The sequence below is a fragment of the Pholis gunnellus genome (assembly GCF_910591455.1).
Source record: "Pholis gunnellus genome assembly, chromosome: 11".
Lineage (NCBI taxonomy): Eukaryota > Metazoa > Chordata > Actinopteri > Perciformes > Pholidae > Pholis > Pholis gunnellus.
Window position 1 is genome coordinate 16,178,890 of NC_136538.1, and position 20,614 is coordinate 16,199,503.

The 20,614-nt window shown below is 41.3% G+C and overlaps 1 protein-coding gene across 1 annotated transcript; it reads right to left on the reverse strand.

Moving 5' to 3' along the window:
- Window positions 1–319: 319 nt before the first annotated feature.
- On the reverse strand, window positions 320–20,185 carry LOC306702833 (methylated-DNA--protein-cysteine methyltransferase-like). The gene is made up of 5 exons (XM_079168548.1): window positions 20,115–20,185; window positions 17,608–17,756; window positions 8,577–8,737; window positions 4,005–4,144; window positions 320–1,090 (listed from the first exon to the last, which is right to left on the reverse strand). The coding sequence occupies exons 2-5, from the start codon at window positions 17,742–17,744 to the stop codon at window positions 962–964; spliced, it is 567 nt and encodes a 188-aa protein (XP_079024674.1). The 5' UTR covers window positions 17,745–17,756; window positions 20,115–20,185; the 3' UTR covers window positions 320–961.
- Window positions 20,186–20,614: the final 429 nt, after the last annotated feature.

Below are 20,614 nucleotides of genomic sequence, written 5' to 3' on the forward strand. Positions count from 1 at the left end.
TTTCAAGAGAGAATAATTTATCCCAAAGGGATTAAACTGGGTTGTGATGAAAATAAAATAACATATAAACATTTAAGTTACAGATTAAATGTGCAGGATGAATTCAAGGTTGAAATGTTGATTTCTGTTTCCCGTTCTGTACTGCCCTCTAATGGAAAACACTACTCAGAAATAAAAAAAGGAGCTCTGACATCCAGAGCTGCAGTGAGGAGAAGACATACAGCATAATTAATTATGAGCTGAACTGAGTGAACGCTACATGAAATCAATTTTTAAATTAAATGCAATTAAAATGATGAAAAGGCACGATTTGTCATTTTGAGATGTATTTATTTAAACACGTCCAACAAAAGTACGGTATATAATGCATAAGACATCTCCACTCTAGGTGGATTATAAGGCTAGAGCAAACAATGAGATCTAAATGAAGACAAAACAAATGCTTCACTACAAAGCTTTGTAGCAGTAAAATTCAGAGCCTTTAACTGGATGTTGAACAAAGCATTCACTTGGCAGGAAATTAAAAAACCAACGAGAGGTACAAAGACTAATTCTGCTTAGGAAAAAAAACAACAACAACAACAATGCAAGAGACATATTTTTAAGGGAATAATAATTCTTTAGAAAAACCATTCCAGCACTATCTGGCAAACGCAACGGAGACCCACGGGAGCATATGTTTGTAATTCCTACTGTTCTCTGTTTAAGTTATTTTTGTACATTCTAATTCTGCAACAACTCTGTATCACATTAACAATGCAGCATCTCTATTCTTAGATTTAAAAAAAGAAGAATAAACTGAAAATCGACAAGAAGCTCCAGTTGTTCCACCGAGTGTGCCAAACGCGCTAAACTTTATGGCCCTGTTTTGCGTTGTTAAAAAAAAAAAAAATCCTGGCCTTGTGTGTTTGTGTGTGTGTGTGTGTGTACTGAATGAAGGACAGTTGGCCTCTGTCATGCTTTAGCCTTCGCTTCTCTGCCTCTCATGGGTGAGCAGCCATTGTTTGAGATGGTTGCCCTTGCCGCTCATGTACGGCCCACTCTGTCCACTGCTAGAAATGACTCGGTGGCAGGGGATGAGGAGAGGAACCTGGCACAGGCAGACGGAGAGAAAATTCAACTCTGAGGAAATAAACATGTTGAAGTTCTGCAAATATTACACAAGAACAATTGTACACGCAAACAGGGGCACTTTTTAAATGTTTTCTTTAAAACAAAGAGGGTTTTTTTTTTCTCTCCAATTTATAAATTCAGAAAGGAGGCTGCAGAACGCACATTTTCAGTATACATGTTTTAAACTTTAAAAATATAAATGACATGAAGGATCAGTACTGTTACCATTAAACTATGACGCGCTACTAAAAAACTAATGTTTAAAAAAAAAGAAGAAATACAGATTGGAGTTTTACCGCTTTCTTATTCTCAGGTTGACATTTACTGTCACAGCAACACAAGAGTTGGAGATGTTGATAGGAGATATGTATTATGTATGAAAGAATCTCTGATTTACCACATAAACGGTGCGACTTAAAAGTAACCAACGTGCAGAAAATATGAATCTGCACTTTTCTTTTTTTGTTGTTGTTGCTTTTTATGTTCATGCACGGCATGAAAACAAAGTGTCACACCAGAAGTGTCTGGTTTGATCCTGCACAAATCCACATTCAGGGTGATGGCTCAGTCTTTGGGTATAAATGTTTTTTACTCTTTAATAGTGTAAAGCAAAGAAGCAATCAAAAATTAATGGGCAAAAACACCAGCAGGATGAATATTCAATCGAGAGGGTGTCAACATTAAGATCTGATAACCCTGTGATCATTAAAAAGAGGAAGTCGGTGGAGCGTTTACTCTTGTTGCAGAAGACTGCCAGGGGGGGTCCCGAGTTCTTTGTAAACTAAATGGCTGGAGAAAGATTAAACAAGCAAGCCCAATACACTTCGATCATTGTGAATTCAGAACAAGACAAGTGGCAACGGTTGGAATGAGTCACAGCAACGATTCCTTGATAAATATTCTTGATGTTGCCCTCATTGTTACTTGTTACACAAAATACAAAAACATCCCAACTACTGCTGCGCTGCGACTATAATTCTCCAATTGAACAAAGTTATCCGGACCTGATGGCTGCACCCTCCAGCCTTATCTATAAAAGTTGGACATGCAGTGTGTTTCAGTTCAAATCCATCATTAAACCCGCTCCCATATCAACAGCAATAAAACTTTCCGAGCCCCAGATTAACCTTGCAGACAGAGAAATACTGCTCGAGTATTCGGATCAATACTGTTCCCCGGGTTTGGAGGGAGAGCAGGGTACCCTCAAGGCCTGCGGATCTGCCTCTTCACTTGGGGGGAAAAGAGCACTACGCCAGGCTTATCAATACTCAAATCCTGGTGAAGAAGAAGTGCCACAGAGAGGCGAGGATCGATTGAGCACACTGAGCTTTTCACAGTTGAAGCCTGAGTGGAGCAGCGCTACTGACAAGTAATTGACACTGACAATCTGACTCTGGATCTGTATCAGGAGCTGAGGGCTCAGGCTCCCAGGCTCCCTGACAAAAGGACGGAAATGTCTGTAAAACACGAGACAGAGTTTTTTTACAGCCATCCGAAAGCAACGCCATTGGCTAATGTCATATAGAAAGCCTATAAAGAAACTAGCGCGTAGTCTTAAAAACACACACGTGTTTTTTTTTGTGGTTTATTTGCATTTACTCTGTCTTTTAATGATCATAACTTACTTTTCTTCCTACTTTAATAAGAAAAACAGTGTCGGAGGAAAAGCACGGTACTAAGATGAGGATGTACACGAGCTCTTTCACTGCACATGTGAGGGAGAGCATCTCACTGGCTGCAGTTCTGTACGAGAAGTGTTCTCTGCCTCACAGAGCACACCGGTGGTGCCCACAGCACTACATGGGCAGAGCTAAACGGGCTTTGATCAAAGGGTTTGATCAAAAGAAGACACACCACTTGCCCTCTAGCTCTCCATTTTGTACACAGTGGATTCATGGGCAAAATGATGCGGGCCAGGTTTCCTGCAAGAATCGGGAGATTTGCAGCGAAAACATCTACAGTAAAGATTTGAGAGAACAGGAACAAAAGGTGTGGGCTTAAAATTGTGCTGTAGGTAGACTTGTACTGCTCCGCCGCTCTCGGAGGGAGGCGTTCATTCCGCTGTTGCTCATATTCGAAACACACCTACAGTTTAGATCACATATCCTTCATCACGGAGATTTGTTTTAAACTTATTTTATTTAAAAACTCAAGTGGAGTACACAAGTACTTTGTTGTAGGCAGTGCTCTTCAAGAAATTGAAACAAAACAGATGGAATGAAAATCTGTGTCATCACTTTATATATATATATATGAAGAGAATCTACTACGTACAGAATAGATTACATATATCTTTTTATACATGTTTTCTGTATTTGTATACTTATTAATTCAGCATTACAACATAACATATTGATGTAAAACCTTAAAATAATTGCAAACCATGTGTTGTTGTTACACATAATCCAAATTGTATTTATGAATATTTAATTGGAGATGCAACTGATGATTAGTTTAATTATCGCTTGATCTGCTGACTACTTTCCAGATTTAATTGTTACGCCTATAAATCATCAGAAAACAGTGAAAAATATTCATAACAGTTTCCAAGGTGACAATTCAACAATTGCCTTAATAAACAGAAAAAAACATCTTCACATTTTAGTCGTTTAAATTAACCAGAAAATGGAGTTATTGCTGAAAAGTGACTCAAAAGCAACTATTATCAAGATAGTTGCACTAATAGTTGACTAATCGTTGCAGCTCTATATTTCGTACCGGAAGTGATGTCATAGTAAAATTACCAATTAGCCTTTGACTAAAGGCAGCTTACAACATGCAGGTTCATGAAGTCATTAAAAAAAAATTCTAATAAAAATGATGAGTTTCCCAATGTGACTAAATAAAGCAAGTCAGAGAGAAGCCTGTCAATCAATGCCAGCCACACTCACCGGGTTCCTCCTCATGGCCCCTCCCACTGCCCGCACCGCTCTGGGGTTTCCCGCCATCTCAGCGAGGCGCTTGTACGAGACCGTCTCTCCAAACTTCACATCCTTCAGAAGTGTCTGCAACACGCGGCCGGTGAACGCGTCTTCGCCATAAAGCAGAGGACAGAGAGGAAGAGCGAGAGACAGACGGAGAGAACAGAGGAAGAGGGAGTCCCTCATTTAATCAGACAGCTGCCTGAGAGGCTGCCGACAACAAGACAACACTTTAGTACAACGCAGATTTCACTCCTTTGAAATAAACTGGTGTTTTCAATTCAAATCAAAAGTTTGAGACATTTTTGATCAACTTAATAGTTTTTCATCATGTCGAACTGCATGTTTGAGGGCCAATTCTTCCTCCAAGGGGCTCTGTAGGACTTTACAATACTCATTAACAACGAAATACACAGAAGTCCCTCAATTTGACCTTAGAACTAGTATTAACATGCTACAGACGCTGATGTGAGAAAATTATTTCTATGGCAGAAAAATCTAGGTTATGCTTTGAAAGGTCACAGCTAAAATTAAAAAAGTTCGCTCCTTCATTTAAAAGGATTAAGAGAGGCCAAAAAGACTGCAAATCTGCTCCAGATTTTTAATAATAATAATTTGAATGTTGCACACCATTTGTGGCAGTGGGATGACTTTGAGGTTAATCAGACCAATTTGTCCTTTTAATTGCTTTCTATTCAGAGTAGATTCATTATATCATCTTCACTTAAATGGCGGAATTCTTCAAATCATCCGCAGCTTAACCGACCACATTAACGGCTTTGATTTCATTAGCACTTTAGCAGTAGCATTATCTTTTTCTTTCTGGATTACCAGGCAGTGACTGAGAGGCATGCTTGTCTAGTTCTGATTGCAGCAAAAAAAGAAGGGAAAAGCGTATTTGAAGCATCTCGAAACCTTAAGACATCGATGCAGTGAGCTTGTGTAGCGAGTGAACAACACTTTTTTTTTGCACAGAGAACAAGATGGGGAACAATAGTCTCGTTATCAAGAGGGGGTGAACTTCTTCTAGTACATACATGTACTCAGTCATGAAAATTCAATTAGTGATCTCCCATTCTCTCTCATTTATATGGTCTAAGAGAGCACATGACAAGTGATCTATGAGAAATCCCTCTAAATTGGCATTGTGTGAAAACATGTCACACCCCTGTCTCTCTTCTACAGAGTGAACATCCTTTGCTCCCCAGGCTCCCTCGCTACCTTATAGTCACTCTCCGCTACACAAAGCCACGCGAACAAGGCAATTTGCCTAAACTGGGGGGAATAAGTGTAAAACCTAAAGGGGATATATTTGATTGATGCGCACCCATGTGAGTTCTTTGTCTTGAACAAGGCCCGTAGGTACTGTTTAATAATTTTTCAGGTAATAATCACGCTGTCAACGAGATGACGGGCTCTTACGCAGACAGACTTAATGTTATGAGGAGATAAGATACACCCCTGAAATTTCTTTTATGCATTATTCTCCCTCATAAAGCTCGGATTTGGCCACATGATGTGCGTGATACATATTGATATCGCTTTGTCACCGGCTGGTAGATGACAACTTGCCCAGACTACGGCTAAGTCAAATCCCTGTTGATGCAAACGTTATTGACAAACAACCAAAGTCAGTGTCAAAGCCAGCAGACGCTGCAGAGCACTTTCGCCGACAAGCAACAAGCTACGGGGGCCGTTTAGACTTTTATAAATCCAGAGCAGCATTTATTTTTCCTGTAAGGTTTCACATCTCCAACTGTTCTGGACAAAAAAAAAAACAAGTGTCTGCGCTTTTATCTGCCGCTACAGAGGTTAAAGAACTTTGCCCTCATCAGTGTTAGTGACAGAGACTTCATGCGGGTCACTCGAGGTGACCAGCAATGATTTGGCGAGCAGTCCCCTAGCCCCATACTTCATAAAGAGCCTAATACGCTGTGTCTGGGGGTCAGGACCCTCTTTAGATCGGGGTGTAGTGATGTCAATTGTTTAAATAAAAGTTGAGAGGAAGCACTTACATGTTTACAGACATCCCATAATTATGTCACAGGTCATTACCTACCATGAGGCCAGGTGATGGGGCCACTGCAGAGGCAGAGGCTGAGGCAGATTGAGCCGCAGTAAAATCGAACAGATCGAGTGATTATGAATGTATTGGCATGTATGATTGATTTGCTCATAATTTTGTATATGAGAGCAATTTAAAAGAAGAAATAAACAACGGACGTAAACTGAATTCCATCAGCACAGCTAATGATAGATTTGGGGAGACGACTTTCAGCTGACAGTCACCTCTGATATGATTCTGACAATATGAAGACAATAGTGGATATGCAGCTACCTCATTATCCTTTGTGTCTAATGGGAGGGAAGACTTTGACTCCCAGTCAAAGTGTCTCTTGAGTCTTGAGGGATCCATACTTTTGAAGGCTGACGGGGTGCTGATGATTCTCTGATTATTCGATATTCTGAAAACGTTCATTTCCCTAATTCCTCTCCACATCACAGGGGCGAGTCCTGGTGAGCGTCTCATCTCGCCCTGTGCTGTGCACAGGGGGAGGTTCAGTCTCCTGCAGGAACACAGTCATTTGGGCTTTGAAGAGCGCCCTTCCCCCCCTTTGCCTGGCCCCCTCCCTGCATATTCCCCTTGCCGCTTACCGAGACTAAGATCCTCTCGTCTGCTACATATGGATGTATAATTAATGAGATAAGAATATGCATCGTTTTGAGAACCCATGATGGTGTCTGTGTTTTTCTGAGGGGGCAAATGCGCGTGCACAAACACGAGCTCAATGAGCACGACGCATGCATGCACGCGCCATTCCTCTACCTCGAACGGCCCAACCTGCGTGTGATCTTGCACATGACAATCAGTCAGACAGTATAGAAAAACTGCACCTCGCATCTCCTTTCATGTCACCTCTGTTGCTCAGGTATATCGTGACAGCTAATATGAAAAGTGGCTTGTTTTGTCAGAAATGTGTAAATAAACATGGCAACACTTCAAGTGAAGGTCACAACTCAATATTACATGACAAGTGCTGCGAGAGCGCTGTCGCGTTCAGGTTCTCCCACAAGATAACTGAGCAAACAAAAGTTGGTTGTCACAGATTGTAATGACCTGATTAAACTTGTATTTTTTTTTTCTTTTTCTTCCCAGGCAGGCAGCGGCTGCATGACTGGATCGAGTAGGAATTTGTACAGCAGTAAGGCAAAAAAAACGGATCCTTAATATGTGAATTAACAAGCAAAAAAAGAAACCTTCTATTTTCTTCCCCTCCAAAGACAAATACTCTCGATGCTCACATTTAACATTTTTATACTGGCATGGCCTATGGTTCCGACTACTGAGAGCAATCCAAGCCTAAACCCTGTATTTACTGAGCCCCAAAACAACAGGCGAGGGAGAGAGGTGGAACACAGCACAATCACCTATTCAGATCAGGTACTAATGAAGAATTCCATCTATCCTGAAATTTAATTAAAACCCCAAAGACTTCAGATGAGATGCGATTTGAAAGAGCCTGGGGCTGGTACACAAGCACTTGGTGGCGAAGGGAATCACACTGAAAGTTGATATCGTAATTGGTCCTGATGTATTTCTGCATTGCCTTTGCGGGAGCGTGGGACTCATAGCTGTATACAGGGTCTCGATGGAGTACCTGCTCATTGAAAATGCCATCACTCAAACACTGCAGATCTGCATGAAATTAGAGAGCAACTAAGGCCTGATTGCAAGGGAAAAGAGGCACAATTGTTAAATGCATATATTAAAGCAATTTTTTTTCCTCCTGTGTAGGTGTGCTTCTGGGTCTAAATGAGCACTTCAGGAAAGCTTTAGGTTAAAATGCAATGAACGTCTAAATGTGACAAAGAAACCGCCTGTAATTGCTTGAAAACGGCGATAAGTTTGCAATTTCAAAAGTGAGTTGTCAGGCTGCGAGTATTGTTTGTTTCCTCAAAACAAAAAGCGCCAGGGATAATTAAATCCTCATTTTTTTCCTCAGCGCCCTCCATCATTCCCTCCGCAGTCACAACTACCAGTTGAAAGGACACTAATTGTCAATTTTTCGGGGTGCTTTCATTTTACTCGTCCTAGGTGACTGGTCAAGCCAACAATAAGCTCATTCAAACTTTACCACCATTCACATGTTGTCAGTGAAAAAAAAAAAAAAAAAAAGGCTTCCTGTCTGAAAATGTCAAGAGTGGAATTCGATCAGTTTCAAAGAATGTGCCAAGAATCATAGAAAAGCTTGCCAAGACTAACACGCGTGGTAAGAGCTGCCACAGATTACTGAACCAAGTTACAGCTCTGTGTTCTGTTCTCTCTCCTCTCGCTCACCCACTCACTCCCTTTTCCTCCGCTCTCTCTCTCTCCCTCTCTCCCTCCCTCCCTCTCTCTTTCCCTCTCTCTCTCTCTCTCTCTCAGCCATAAAATACTTCATTATAACACAGTGAGCCAGTGAGTGTAAGTGATGTAACTGACAATTAAGAGTGAAAGCCTGATCCCAGTCATGGCTCTGCAAATATTTATCCATGACAGACCTCCTTGCAGGGCGGGGTGGTGAAAGGCAGGGAGCGGGAGACTCCCAGTGGTCTGCGGCTCACTGAAGTACGCCTGGAGCCATTCGACGCAGCGCTGCAACTCGGGGCTCATTTCTGCTGGGCTATCGTTGACCACACAGCTCAGGGGGGCCTCACTGCTCCTGCGAGGGATACGAGGCAGGATGGGGAGTTGAGGTGGGGATCAAAGGAGCGATCATAATACCCAATTCTTGGTTGAATAGTGCTCAAATATGTCACAAGAGTGTAATAACATGCCACGGGTGACACAGATGCAAGATGGCATAATTTGCAGAGTGAAACTAAAGTTGTTAATCGAGACGTGTTTAAAATCTAAAGTTCCACATTGCGGCGGCGCTCCTGTCAGCGGGCTGTGACAAACATCAGGGCTGTGAAAGACAGAAAACTCCAGAAAATACAAAGACAGTAATCCAGGCATTTGGTACAGTAGATTTTCATGAAGTGCAGCATGATAGAGCATGAAAGGAAACATTGTCGGGTCATAAGGAACGGCGCTAACAGTTTATTTCAAACAACTTTAAGGAAGCAGAACCACTTTCTGAAAAAAAAAAAAACTTTTCAAAAGTCTTGCAGCTCTTATGGAAAAAAAAAAGTTAAGAGCTCACCGTTAACAACAGTTTTAACTCTGCTTGGGTCTAGTTTATAGTTCATGACAAGAATAAATGGATTTTTTTTTTTTTGGCCAGAGCGGTGCTGGCCAGCAAAGCACTGCACTTGGACGCGCATCTTAGCATGAGTAGATGCTTGGAGGAATTTGCCGATGGTTGAGTTGGCATCACTTAACAGCTGAATTTCTCTCCGCTGCTGACCACCCCCCAGGTCAATGCAAGCAGACTGACCCATATTTGACACTTAAAGACCCTACTGGGAAGGTCCTCTCTTAGCATGTGCATTACTGCAAAGTGGACCTCAAGCTGTGTTGTGGATCTAAAGCAGGCCGCCAATTCCATTAACTGGTGTACAGGACTTATAAATAAATAATATCGCCATTTAAGTGCCCCTTTTTTCAAAATTGGCTTATCCTGTATGGTATTAATAATAGACATTTACTTTGTTAAACACACAGACCGTCTCTCTCCTGCCCGCCGTAACAACACGGCCCTAAAGTGTTTTTACACTTCTGCAGGTCACAGTTTGAGCAACGTTTTATATTGGACATGTGAAGCTGAGGTTTACTGGAGTGTTATGACTGAGCAGGTCACTTTTCAGGGAACCGCTCTGCCTGCTAGTTTGTGGCTGTGTGATGAAAATCTCCTGGGTGCCGTTTAACAGTGGGTGTAAATACAGTAAAAGGTGTAAATACTCTCATTTCTAAATAAACCACACAGCAGTTTATAGTTGAGTGGCGAAAAAACTTGCAAACCCACCAACGGGTCCTGTGCTGAGACCAGCTCAAACAATGGCCATGGCTCATGGCAATCTCTGTCGGCATGGGTGAGTGCCCAGCCAGCCCCTACTTGTCATTGTCTCTCCTTTCTATCCTTCCCTTCCCTCCCCTCCCCCCCCCCCCCCCCCGCTCTCCCTCCTCATTTCCCCCTCTCTATTTCTCTATCCTCCCACTCCAGCTCTTTTGGCTCCCCACCACCTACACCCCCAGACACACACCCACCATCCCCCCCCCTACCTCTCTTTCTCTCTGCAAGGATCTTCAGGCCACTGTTTCCTCTCTAAAACACCCCCCCTTTCCCTCCACCTCCACCACCACCACCACCACCACCACCTCCTCCTCTACCCCTCCACAGCCCCTCTTTCTCTCTGAGAGGATGTTCCAGCCGCTGCACACTGACAGCTCGGGGATATTGTGTGTGGAAATGTTCCTGTTGGACCCACAGGCCCTTACAATCTACCGGACAAAGGCTAGAGCACCTTTGCTTAAGGCTTGGCACCTTTGACCTCCAGCTCACACTTCAGACTCGTCACCGTGGCTAATTTTCTTCTCCCCTCAGCCCTCCGTTATGGATGTGCCCGGCTTCAAAAGGTGTTTTGAGTGATACAACATTGACAGTAGTAAAAGTTAATGCAATGCAGTACATGTTATGGCCGGTAAACAACACCGAAATAAATAAATAAAAGTGGAACAACATCAGTCGGGCTGAAGTCTGTCACCTCTAGGTGCAATGGGGGATTGTTTTTAAAGAGCATGTGGGCAGTGGAGATGTAGCTCCTGCGCTGGCAACATTTCCTGTTGCTTCAATGAATTACGAATAAAGCGGCAATCATTTGACCTTTATAGCGTCCGGACTGGCACATTAGAAACTCTGCATTTCAAATGAGAGATTAGAGATGTGTGATAAATGTCGGGCTTATTACAAAGAAACTCTCAAAAAGTGAAGCAATCTTTATATTGTTTTAAAGCATTTGCCGTCCCCTGTCTAAAAACCAAGAAGTATAAATAGTAGGGATCATAAACAGTATTTCATTAACTGTGAATAACAGTTCAAATGTGGTTAAAGCTAAATTGTTATTTATTATCTTTTGACTAGTTCAAATTATATATTTATTTAATGTCCTTCAGGCGTTTACTATTTCATCACAGGTAAGGAAATAAGAAACTAATTCCAAACTAGCCAGGATCTGCCGCACTAAAAAGAATATTTCCCTTGATAGAAGATTGAGATTTGAGAAAATGTCTAATATTGTGCTCCTGTCACAATCAATTTCCAATTACCATAAATCATTGCTGCGTAAAGTGGGAGTCATTTGCAGTTCTACTTATTTTCCAACTCTAATATAAAGAATGAATTGAGCATTTATATAATGTTGGAGGTTATTTCATTCATCCTGGAGGAAACAATCAAAGGAGACAAAGGAACACACACACACACACACAAAAAAAAAGAATAGCCAACATTAAATTTGTCAATTTCCTTCGGCATATTCTGTATCTGTAGTTGCACAAGACTTCACTAAGACTTTTTCTATCAGCTGCAGACGTAAGAATGAAACAGGTTAACCACAGGATCTAATTGAAAGGAATCTGGCGAAGGGTGTAATGGTATATTGCACAAAAAGGGGAAAAACTCAGAACTCATGCCTCCATCCTGTGAAGCGTGATGGCGCTCATCCTGACTCGATCGGCTGTCACTTTTGACACAGCCTGCCAGAGTTCTCCTTCACCGATCATGGGTAACATGGCGGGTCAGAGGATGAAATAGAAAAGGCCAAGAGCAGTCCAATATTTTCCTCGGCCTTATAGCTGCAGATACTTAACTCAGAGACGTCAAAGACTCAAGAGAGCATGAAAAAAGCCTAAAATGACTGTCTAAAAAGGGGAAAAAAAATACAGCATGTCTCTATGAATGTCAAGATCCCGATGTTCTCTGAGCCAAAGGCTGTGATACAATTGTAAGCCACTTGCTCAATGCAGCTCGTTCAACCATTTGAAGATCATTCAGATGCCTATCTGGCTACCGCGGCACTAAAGTCGAGAGCTTTTGGAGTGGTAAGCTGTAAGGAATGCTTCCTATTCTACTGCGGGGCGCACGTTTCGTGCTCCGCCGTTTCAAAAATAAAAACAACTCGGCCGGATAAACTGCTCTCTAGATATCCAACCACTCTTATTAGCGAATGTCCGCCGAAGAGGCCGCAACACTCAATCCAATACATAGAGGTGGTGGTAAAATACTGCAGAGTAGGCAACAAAGCACACAACAATTAGGTCTTCTCCCAACTGGCTAGCCACAGGAGTCAGTGAAGGCGTGTATTACCAGAGCCTTAACTCTTACTCCATTATGTAGTGTATCCACACACCCCGACGCAGCAATGTTTATCTACAACAGACTACTGAGCAGTTTCAAATAGTGTTTTTAGCCTCTATTCTCAAGTGCCATAGTAAGAGATTCCAATTACCCGAATGGTAAGGAGCCAGTGAGGGAGGCATAAAGTACATTAGGGATCCCCTGTAACTGCAGGGACCTTTTAGAGCCTCAACTGAAGAGGGCCGAGAGACTGGAGGGACAGTGACCCTGCATGGATAGCCTCTGTCAAAATTTGACCACGTCAAGCACAAAGGCATTATGGGAATCCAGTGTCACCAAGTCCTAATTACTGTCTGTGTTCAGAGCAAATTACTGCCTTGTTCCTCTGATTAGCGAGGAGGCTAATCTTCACCTGTGTACGCCAGCACTGCTGAGGGCCCTTGAGTGTTAGCGCTTCGTCTTCTGTAATTTATTTTTAAATCAGTGCCCGCTCCCAGGAGTTTTGAGTGTTTTGTTGTGAACCGCTTACCATGATCCCCACCACCGCCCCCTCACCCCTAAATCCTTGACTAAATCCTTGTTTGGTGCCGCAGGAAGATAAGCAAGAACAACACTTGGGCATAATTGACTCGTACTCCTCTCCAAGATGTCAGAGCGGAATCATCTCTCTGCATATTGCCTCAGTATGTCACAGACTGTACACTTCTGCATGTTGCAGATATAGAATCCAATCAAGTTCAAAAAACAAACCAGCGCAACCCTCGTTGCCGGAAAAAACTTCCCGGTCGACAGCGGGGGAAAAAGAAGAAGAAAAAAAAAACTGCAGGAGCTGCTTTTAGCTGCATCTCTATAGTGAAGGGTAACTCTCGCTCGGCTCCCGTCCTCACCCTGGAGGATCTGCTTTAGAAACCACAACATTTGCAGATTTTTTTTTTTTTTTCTTCATCCGAGTGAATGTCAGCGTCTCGTCTGCGTGGGGCGGTTTACAGGTAGTGTGTTACACAGGTGTTGGTTTACATAGGAAATGGCACATGCAGCCTGATTGGGACGGTCCCGAGAGATCGAGGCATAAACGTAGAGCACAGATGGGTCCAAGGGCCAGTGGGAGCAGCACCTTAATGAATACGCAGCTGAGTACTGCACTTCACAACATGCAAAACAATATTCTAAGGCCGCAGTAAAAACATAGAACAGAAATGATCTGAATATCATTACACAATGAATTATTCATACCATTTCTAAAGGGACTATGTCAGAAAGTCTCCCCCCCCCCCTCTGTTTATTGATGATTTCATTCAATATCTCAGCAGATCACTGTTTGTATGACAACGCATTTTAGTTACAAATGTAAGCAGTTTATTTAGCACACAGCCTTGTATATATATATATATCTTGCAAAATAATCATTTTAATTGATTAAAATTAGGTGGCTAAATACAAGGGAGAGAGAAAAGAGAGCCGGAGAGGAGGAGAGAGAAATTATAGAGGAAAAAAAAAAAAAATAAGTTGTTGATACGGTTCCCGGTGTGTGAGCACATCATGTAAACAGGCCCCAAACAGGGAACACATTTACCATAAAGCTATTCAGTGTGAACCAGGACATTGATTCACAACACTACACGAGTGTGAGAAAAACGATAAATGCATCACCTCAGATATTTCACACTAGCGTTGGTAGTGTGTAAAAGCTGTTGTGACAGCTTGGGTATTAGGGCTAGATAGATGGAAAATGTCTGGCTGCTTATGAATGCCAATGTGACTGAGGTGACGGGTTTGACACAAAAACACTCCACCTCAGAACAATTAGGCTGTTCTCAGGCCCCCATCCAGTGTTGTCAGTGATAATGGAAAGCTGTGAGGATAACTGGTGATAAATAGACTTTAACACCCTCCTCCTTAAGACCAATGCAGTCATGCAGTCCTCTCATATGCTTAACTAATCATGAGCATGGCCGGCAAAAATTCATACAAAAGACTAATTACTGTTGTACTTCACTTCAGTCTCAAAGGCCTCTTATATAAGGACTTGGGGGTTCTCTTGCCTCTTTTCTCCTCTTGATGGGTATTTTTTTTACAAGTAGGCCTCGTGCTAGACAAAAGCGTTTAAAAATTGGTGATTGCTTTCATCCGCTTTAATTACATTCAGAAATGGCATTTCTGCCACATAATACACTTCTATTGTTTCAGAATTATCTGGCTTGGGGAGTAAAATCTACAACATTTGACGATGCTCCCGAGCTAAATCGCCTCTTGAAATTGAAATATGCAGCCGAAATACAAAATAAAAAGGCAGCCTTTGCTGCTGATATACTGGGAGCTCCTTGGCTTTCTGCAGAATGCTATTATTATGCATATCCAGGTAGAAAGTTAATTAACCCAAAGCTTAAGCTAATTATGGTAGCAGAATGCTATCAACCAAACGCTTTCAGTCAGACAGCTGTCCAGAATTTCATTTGCTAATCATTTGTCTTTTGCCGGAGCATATGGTGCATTTCCCCACTATCACAGCAACAACAAACAGATGAAAATCATTAACTAAAAACAATGTGCAATGTGGAAAATCAGACACATATTTATAAGGCTTTGTGTCAGAGAAAAAAAGGGGGGATTTATGGCCTGGGAAGTATAATGATAATTTTTGGTTTTAGCCACTTAGGATTTTAGGGAGCCCACGTGACTCATGTGTGCTGGGAATTCAGATGCACAAATATATTGTTTATATCTATATGCAAATGAGACTAAGAATGAGAATGTTTATCCGTGTAAAATTAATTACAATTTTCTATAGGAGCATATGCAAAGAGCTTGTTCTTAACAATTTTTAGCTTCTAGCACATTTTGTGCCTGTTTTTTGTTTTTTTGTTATGTTGTTAAAAGTAGAAATCCCTCCGCTCAGAATTAAATCAATTATTTTCCAAGAAATGCTTCATGCATTATTTTTTTTTTCTTCTTCTTTTCATAAAAAACATCATACCGGCTGTTAAAAGGTGATTGATATCAGCATTGCCTTGCGACATTATCAGGCAATAAAGGCTACTCAGGTTCTAATGCAACATGTCATACACAGGCTCCTGTAGTACATTTCTATTGAGGACCTCACAAGCTAAATTGCTTTTTCCCTGCTCCCCCACATCTCAGCCAGCTTGACAGACAAATTGATCAAAGCATTGTAAAATAATATGCTCACAAAATGTCTCGGGGCAGGAGTCCAGCCCTTTTTTTTCATTTTTCACCCTAATAAAAAAGTACTCTATGATTTCCTCTGTATTATGTGTCTGTGCTCTGTGTGAAAGAGGCAAGAAGCATCATATTTCAGATAATAGTAATCTCCTGTAAACAAAATGCGTATCATTTCTCTGTGAACGCTGAGGCCAATGCTAAAAACTAAAAAAAAAGGGGGGAAAAGCTGTTTAGCAGCGAGGCTGGTGCGTAGGGCCCCAACAGGGGTTGTTGAGATGTAATGAATTTGTTCATCTGATGGTGCCTTCAGGGCTGTCGTTAGACTGGCAGAGGAGGTTGATTTTAGGAAATGTTCCTAAGATCAGTTAGGAAGCAAAAGGGGCTTGAGACGTTTCTATTAGAAAGAGCTGACGGTCATGGTGTGTAAGCAATACTTCAAGGGCGTTTATGTAGCTATAATGGCATTTATCAATAACTATCTATCAATGCCACACATGCTTTTGTTGCTGCACCAGCTGTTCAGCACCAACCAATATGGTGAATTCTAAAAAAAAAAAAAAAAACTAAAAAAAACAACAACAACATAGAAAGCAAACAGAGTTGCATAAGCCTGCAAAGCTGTGACTCGCTCACAAATATACTACTGTAGGTTTTACTTTATGTTATGCATAGATGTTATCTATTTCCCTTATCCAAAATATGCTCTTAGAGATCATTTATCACACTGACTTCCTAAGCCTGTTTCCACACCACATCCAAAGCTGGAGAGAGCCTTGTTTAGTATGTCATAAATAAATCAATGGAAATGGCTGATTTGAACTATTACTGCTACAGGCAGGCTTTTGTGAGATCTACATGTAAAGCCGGTTGCAAAGATAAGCCTATATTTTGTCACTTTATCTTGCCTCCCTTAATGCCTGTTTACATTGTGTTACACCATATATCTGAGGTGGCTCTAGTCCCCCAGTCCTATGACAATAACATCGTATTCAACTGGTCGAGATAAAAATCTAGACATTTAGTTTAATGATTTCTTGCTCACACCTTTGAGAAGGTAGAGACAGCGGCGTGATCGAAGCGTCACTTATGACCGACATAGCAAATGATATTAAACTGAGAAATGATCTAGTGATGCGAATCATTAAATTCATTTGCATATTCCTACTGAACCTGAACACACAAATTAAACCCTGTTCACAAGGAGACGGAGAAAGGTGCTTGCGCATGGTTACAGGACATCTTCCATAATCAAAATTCCATATTATTAATTTTCTCACTTCAACTCATTAACAACAAGTGGAATGTTTTTACTGCTTGATGAATTTTAGGAAATAGCAGACAGTCAGGAAGGAAACACATGTTGAGGTATAATATACACGGTCATTAATGGGTTTCCATAAATTTGAATTTGAACATACATTTTCTAAAGGATAACTTCCTATCCGGGTGCATTTGGAAATGGTTTAATTTCCCAAACCACTCAAGTTTATCAAATGCGAATCTGCGATACATGGATATTTAATTTCAATCTAATCAAAACTAATCGGAGATGTAGGATGTGGACCTGTAAAATTCAGGAATAAGTACTTATTAGCGCTGAGTTTAATCAGTTTCAATCGCTCCAGTAAGATTGGCAACATTCGAACAATTTTGAGGGATGGGCAGGGCATGAAATGCAATCACATATTACATTCCTGAGTGCCGGTTGACACTCAGAACTACTGCATACAACTTGGAGGGAACATAAATAAACTGGAGCGAACAGTCCATGCTCCCAATGGCCTTTGCTGACCCTACAGACATCAGCTATAATCAACTCCCTTGTGGGTAATAAACAAGTTATTTTTCTGAAATTTCAAATATACTGCAGGAAGAATCACAACCACATGCCATCAGAAATCTAATTTCAAGCCCAACTGTATTCTAGTGCCCCTCATATTTCTACTGCCTGCTCATATTTGCCCAACTTTCTCCAGGATATTTCTTGTGGGATCTACAAAAATGCCCTGCTTCCAATGAGGAATGGTGGCACTCCATCACAGGCGTGGATTCTGTCCGCCTGTAAATTTCACACCTTTGTTTATCACGTCACCAGCCCGGCTGTTGTACAGTACCTTTCAGCAGGTGCGACATCCATTAGGATCTGGATGGTGTGCACACCATTCTCACATCCACTGACTTGGATCGTCCCCAGGGGGCTCAGCAATGAGATGGTCTTCTGAGTGCACTGGCTCTCCCTCTGCTTCTTCATCTCGCTGCCCGGCTAAGGAAGCACAAATTACACGCCGTTCATTGACATATTCATGTGGCAACTTTCACAATTTCCCACACGCCATTTGCATTGAATGATCTATTGAAAACCTAGCAGGCCACCAACGGATGATGACTTACATATTTGAACACCTAGCCTCCAAACAATGTCATGATGTGACTTGATCCCGACATTACTATCCAATATTTCTTTTGTGCATGGAAAAGAATACGCCTATCTAACCAATAAATCGCCCATTTTTTCCCCTCTTTCTGTTCTATATATCACATAAATGAGAAAAACAATGCAGTCTGTTCCCTTGTCTGGTGGGGGATTCCCAAGATAGCTCGACATTATTTTCAATCCGTCATTTTTGGTTGATGGTCGGGATGTTTTTCTAGCATTAAATTTGTTCCTCAGGGTGCAACTCCGATGGGATTCTGGTTTCCAGCCCTTAACAACAGCAAAAACGTGCAGCTTTTCTGACGACTGAGATGGATACTGGCAATAACCAGACAGCAGTTCCTTTTTTATTTTTACTTTGAGGGAAGGAGAGATGATTGACTATGTTATATGTGAGTTTTTGAGAGATGGGGGTTATAATAAATAAAGGTCACATTGATTGTAAGAGTTTCAACCAAGGAAACCTTTCCTTTCCTGGAACCTTGATCTAAAAAGTGTCTAAAGGGTACAAATACAATATCGCTCTCTCTGTCTTTTTCATTTTTAATAGTGCATGTTATTCACATCCATATATTTCAACTTATATGTTTGCTGTGTGATGTGCCGCAACTGATTATTTTCATTTATCCATTATTCTGCTGATAATTTTCTCGATTAATAAACACATTGTTTAATCTATAAGATGTCGATCACAGGTTTCCAGAGTCCACGGTGACAATTTTCACGTGTTGTTTTGTCCGACCAGCAGTCCAAGACCAAAAGATATTTAGTTTACAAATTAATAAACAGTAAAAAGTAGAAAATCCTCAAATTTTGAGAGGATGTACCCAGATAATAAATGCAGTTTCAAAATGTACTTTAAACTAGATGCAGTCTTGTAGACTAGGTACTTAATCAAGCAACAAAACTAGATAATAATTAACCAATTAATCACAACCTGGCAACTATTCCCATAATCAATTCATCATTTTATTTATTTATTCTAATAAATAAAAAAATACTAGTTATATCCTAGTTCCAGCTTCTCAAATGTGAGGAATTGTTGCTTTTCTTTGTCTCGTGTGAGAGCAAAGTGAGGGTTTGCGGCTGTTAGTGTCACCCTGAGCTTGAGGAAATTGTGAAGTAATTTTAAACTCTTCTCTGATATTTTATAGAGCAATCTATGATTCAAATAATCTTAGTTGCAGCCCCCAAAAGCACAATGAATACAAAATAAAACCCTGCACTGCTTAATGCAGCCTGCACTTTTAATTTCAGAATAGATACAGAACTGTATATATATTTTTAGATTAAACAAAGGTTATGTGATAAAAAATAAAAAAAAGTAGTCATGCATTTACAGTATTTCTTATAGACTTTGTTGCCCCCTCTTCACATACACACCCCACCACATCTGTCACGGTATGCGATCACAAATGCGTCTGCTTCAACTTTCTTGTTTCTACTCTTGCAGCTCTCACTGTATTCATCGGGGGTTTGCCTGAACTGACAATAAAGGCGAGAATTTTCTGAGCCAAACAATGGTACAGTGCACTTTGGATAAGCGCTGAACACACTGGCTGCCATTTAGCAAGCTAGTAATAGACTCATAGATAGAATAATGGACTTCGGCAGTAATGGCCTTGGCTAATAGTCTATGCTGATTAAAAATAGCGCCATCATGTTTTGTGCCGTTTTCGGTGCAGTACACTGGTCTAAGTGACTACTTGGATGTTAGGGTGTTTACCCGGCTCTTTCACGGTGAGGAACAACAAACAATAAGCAGCTTGTGTTGTTAAAAATCACTGGCAGCGTCCTCGCGCTCGTCCATCATTTGACTCGTTTCTCATCACACTAGTTCCTGGTCAAACCTAATCGAGTAGAAAGCGCGCTGTGGCTGCGCAAATGCAACACGTGTGCTTATAGTGTGCGGAATTTAAATGTAAGGAAACCAGTGCCGAAACGTGGGCAAAGCCTGACGCAATGATTTGAGAGAAAGTGTCACGAAGCTAGTTAGAATACATCTTTTCAAATTAAGCGAGCACTTAAAACGTCGAAAAGATGGACGGAGGCTCGTACCTGAAGGCACGGATTTACTCTAAAGATAACCCTCGATAGCATGAGAGTATACGGACAACACTTGAACAGCACATTGAGTGAGGCTTTGCAAAACTGATTTTGACACTGTAAATTAACTGTGTAGCTTACAATGAAGCCTTTTGCATCCGTGAGACGTCCGCTTCTACTCCATGTGCAAAACAAACGCAGGCGAAAGTCTCTTCCTGCTTCTGCAGACGGCGTGGGTGAGTCGGCCAATCACAAGAGGCAAAAGTCAACCATTGCTCTGTAATTGGCCGTTGTAAAGTCTCCGCTCCTCCCCTGACCGGGACAGACACAGAAGGCTTGTCTTATGGGTCTCAAGTTGGGATTTGGGGTCCTTCAGGGGCCTCAGTACACAGAAGACTAGTAATGGTAGTGATTTAGATATTTGATTTGCTTGATATTTTTACAGCAGGAATAAAAAAACTGAAGCATATTTTGAACATTAATGTCAAACACTGTTATCTCTCTACTTAAAGCTGAGACATTTATCCAATTCTGTATCTCCAGTGACACTGAGGTATTCAGGGTCCCAAGCATAACGTTTGTGGATAAAAAAAAACACCTATGATGCTATCAACCAATAACATTTGGCTACCGACTAATAA

Excerpts from the sequence above, each read along its gene's own strand:
- LOC306702833 (XM_079168548.1), bottom strand. The coding sequence starts at position 17,744 with ATGAAGAAGCAGAGGGAGAGCCAGTGCACTCAGAAGACCATCTCATTG. Across the intron at positions 8,738-17,607 it reads GATGTCGCACCTGCTGAAAG|GAGCAGTGAGGCCCCCCTGA; the intron begins GTACTGTACAAC and ends TATCCCTCGCAG. Across the intron at positions 4,145-8,576 it reads CCACCCCGCCCTGCAAGGAG|ACGCGTTCACCGGCCGCGTG; the intron begins GTCTGTCATGGA and ends TTTATGGCGAAG.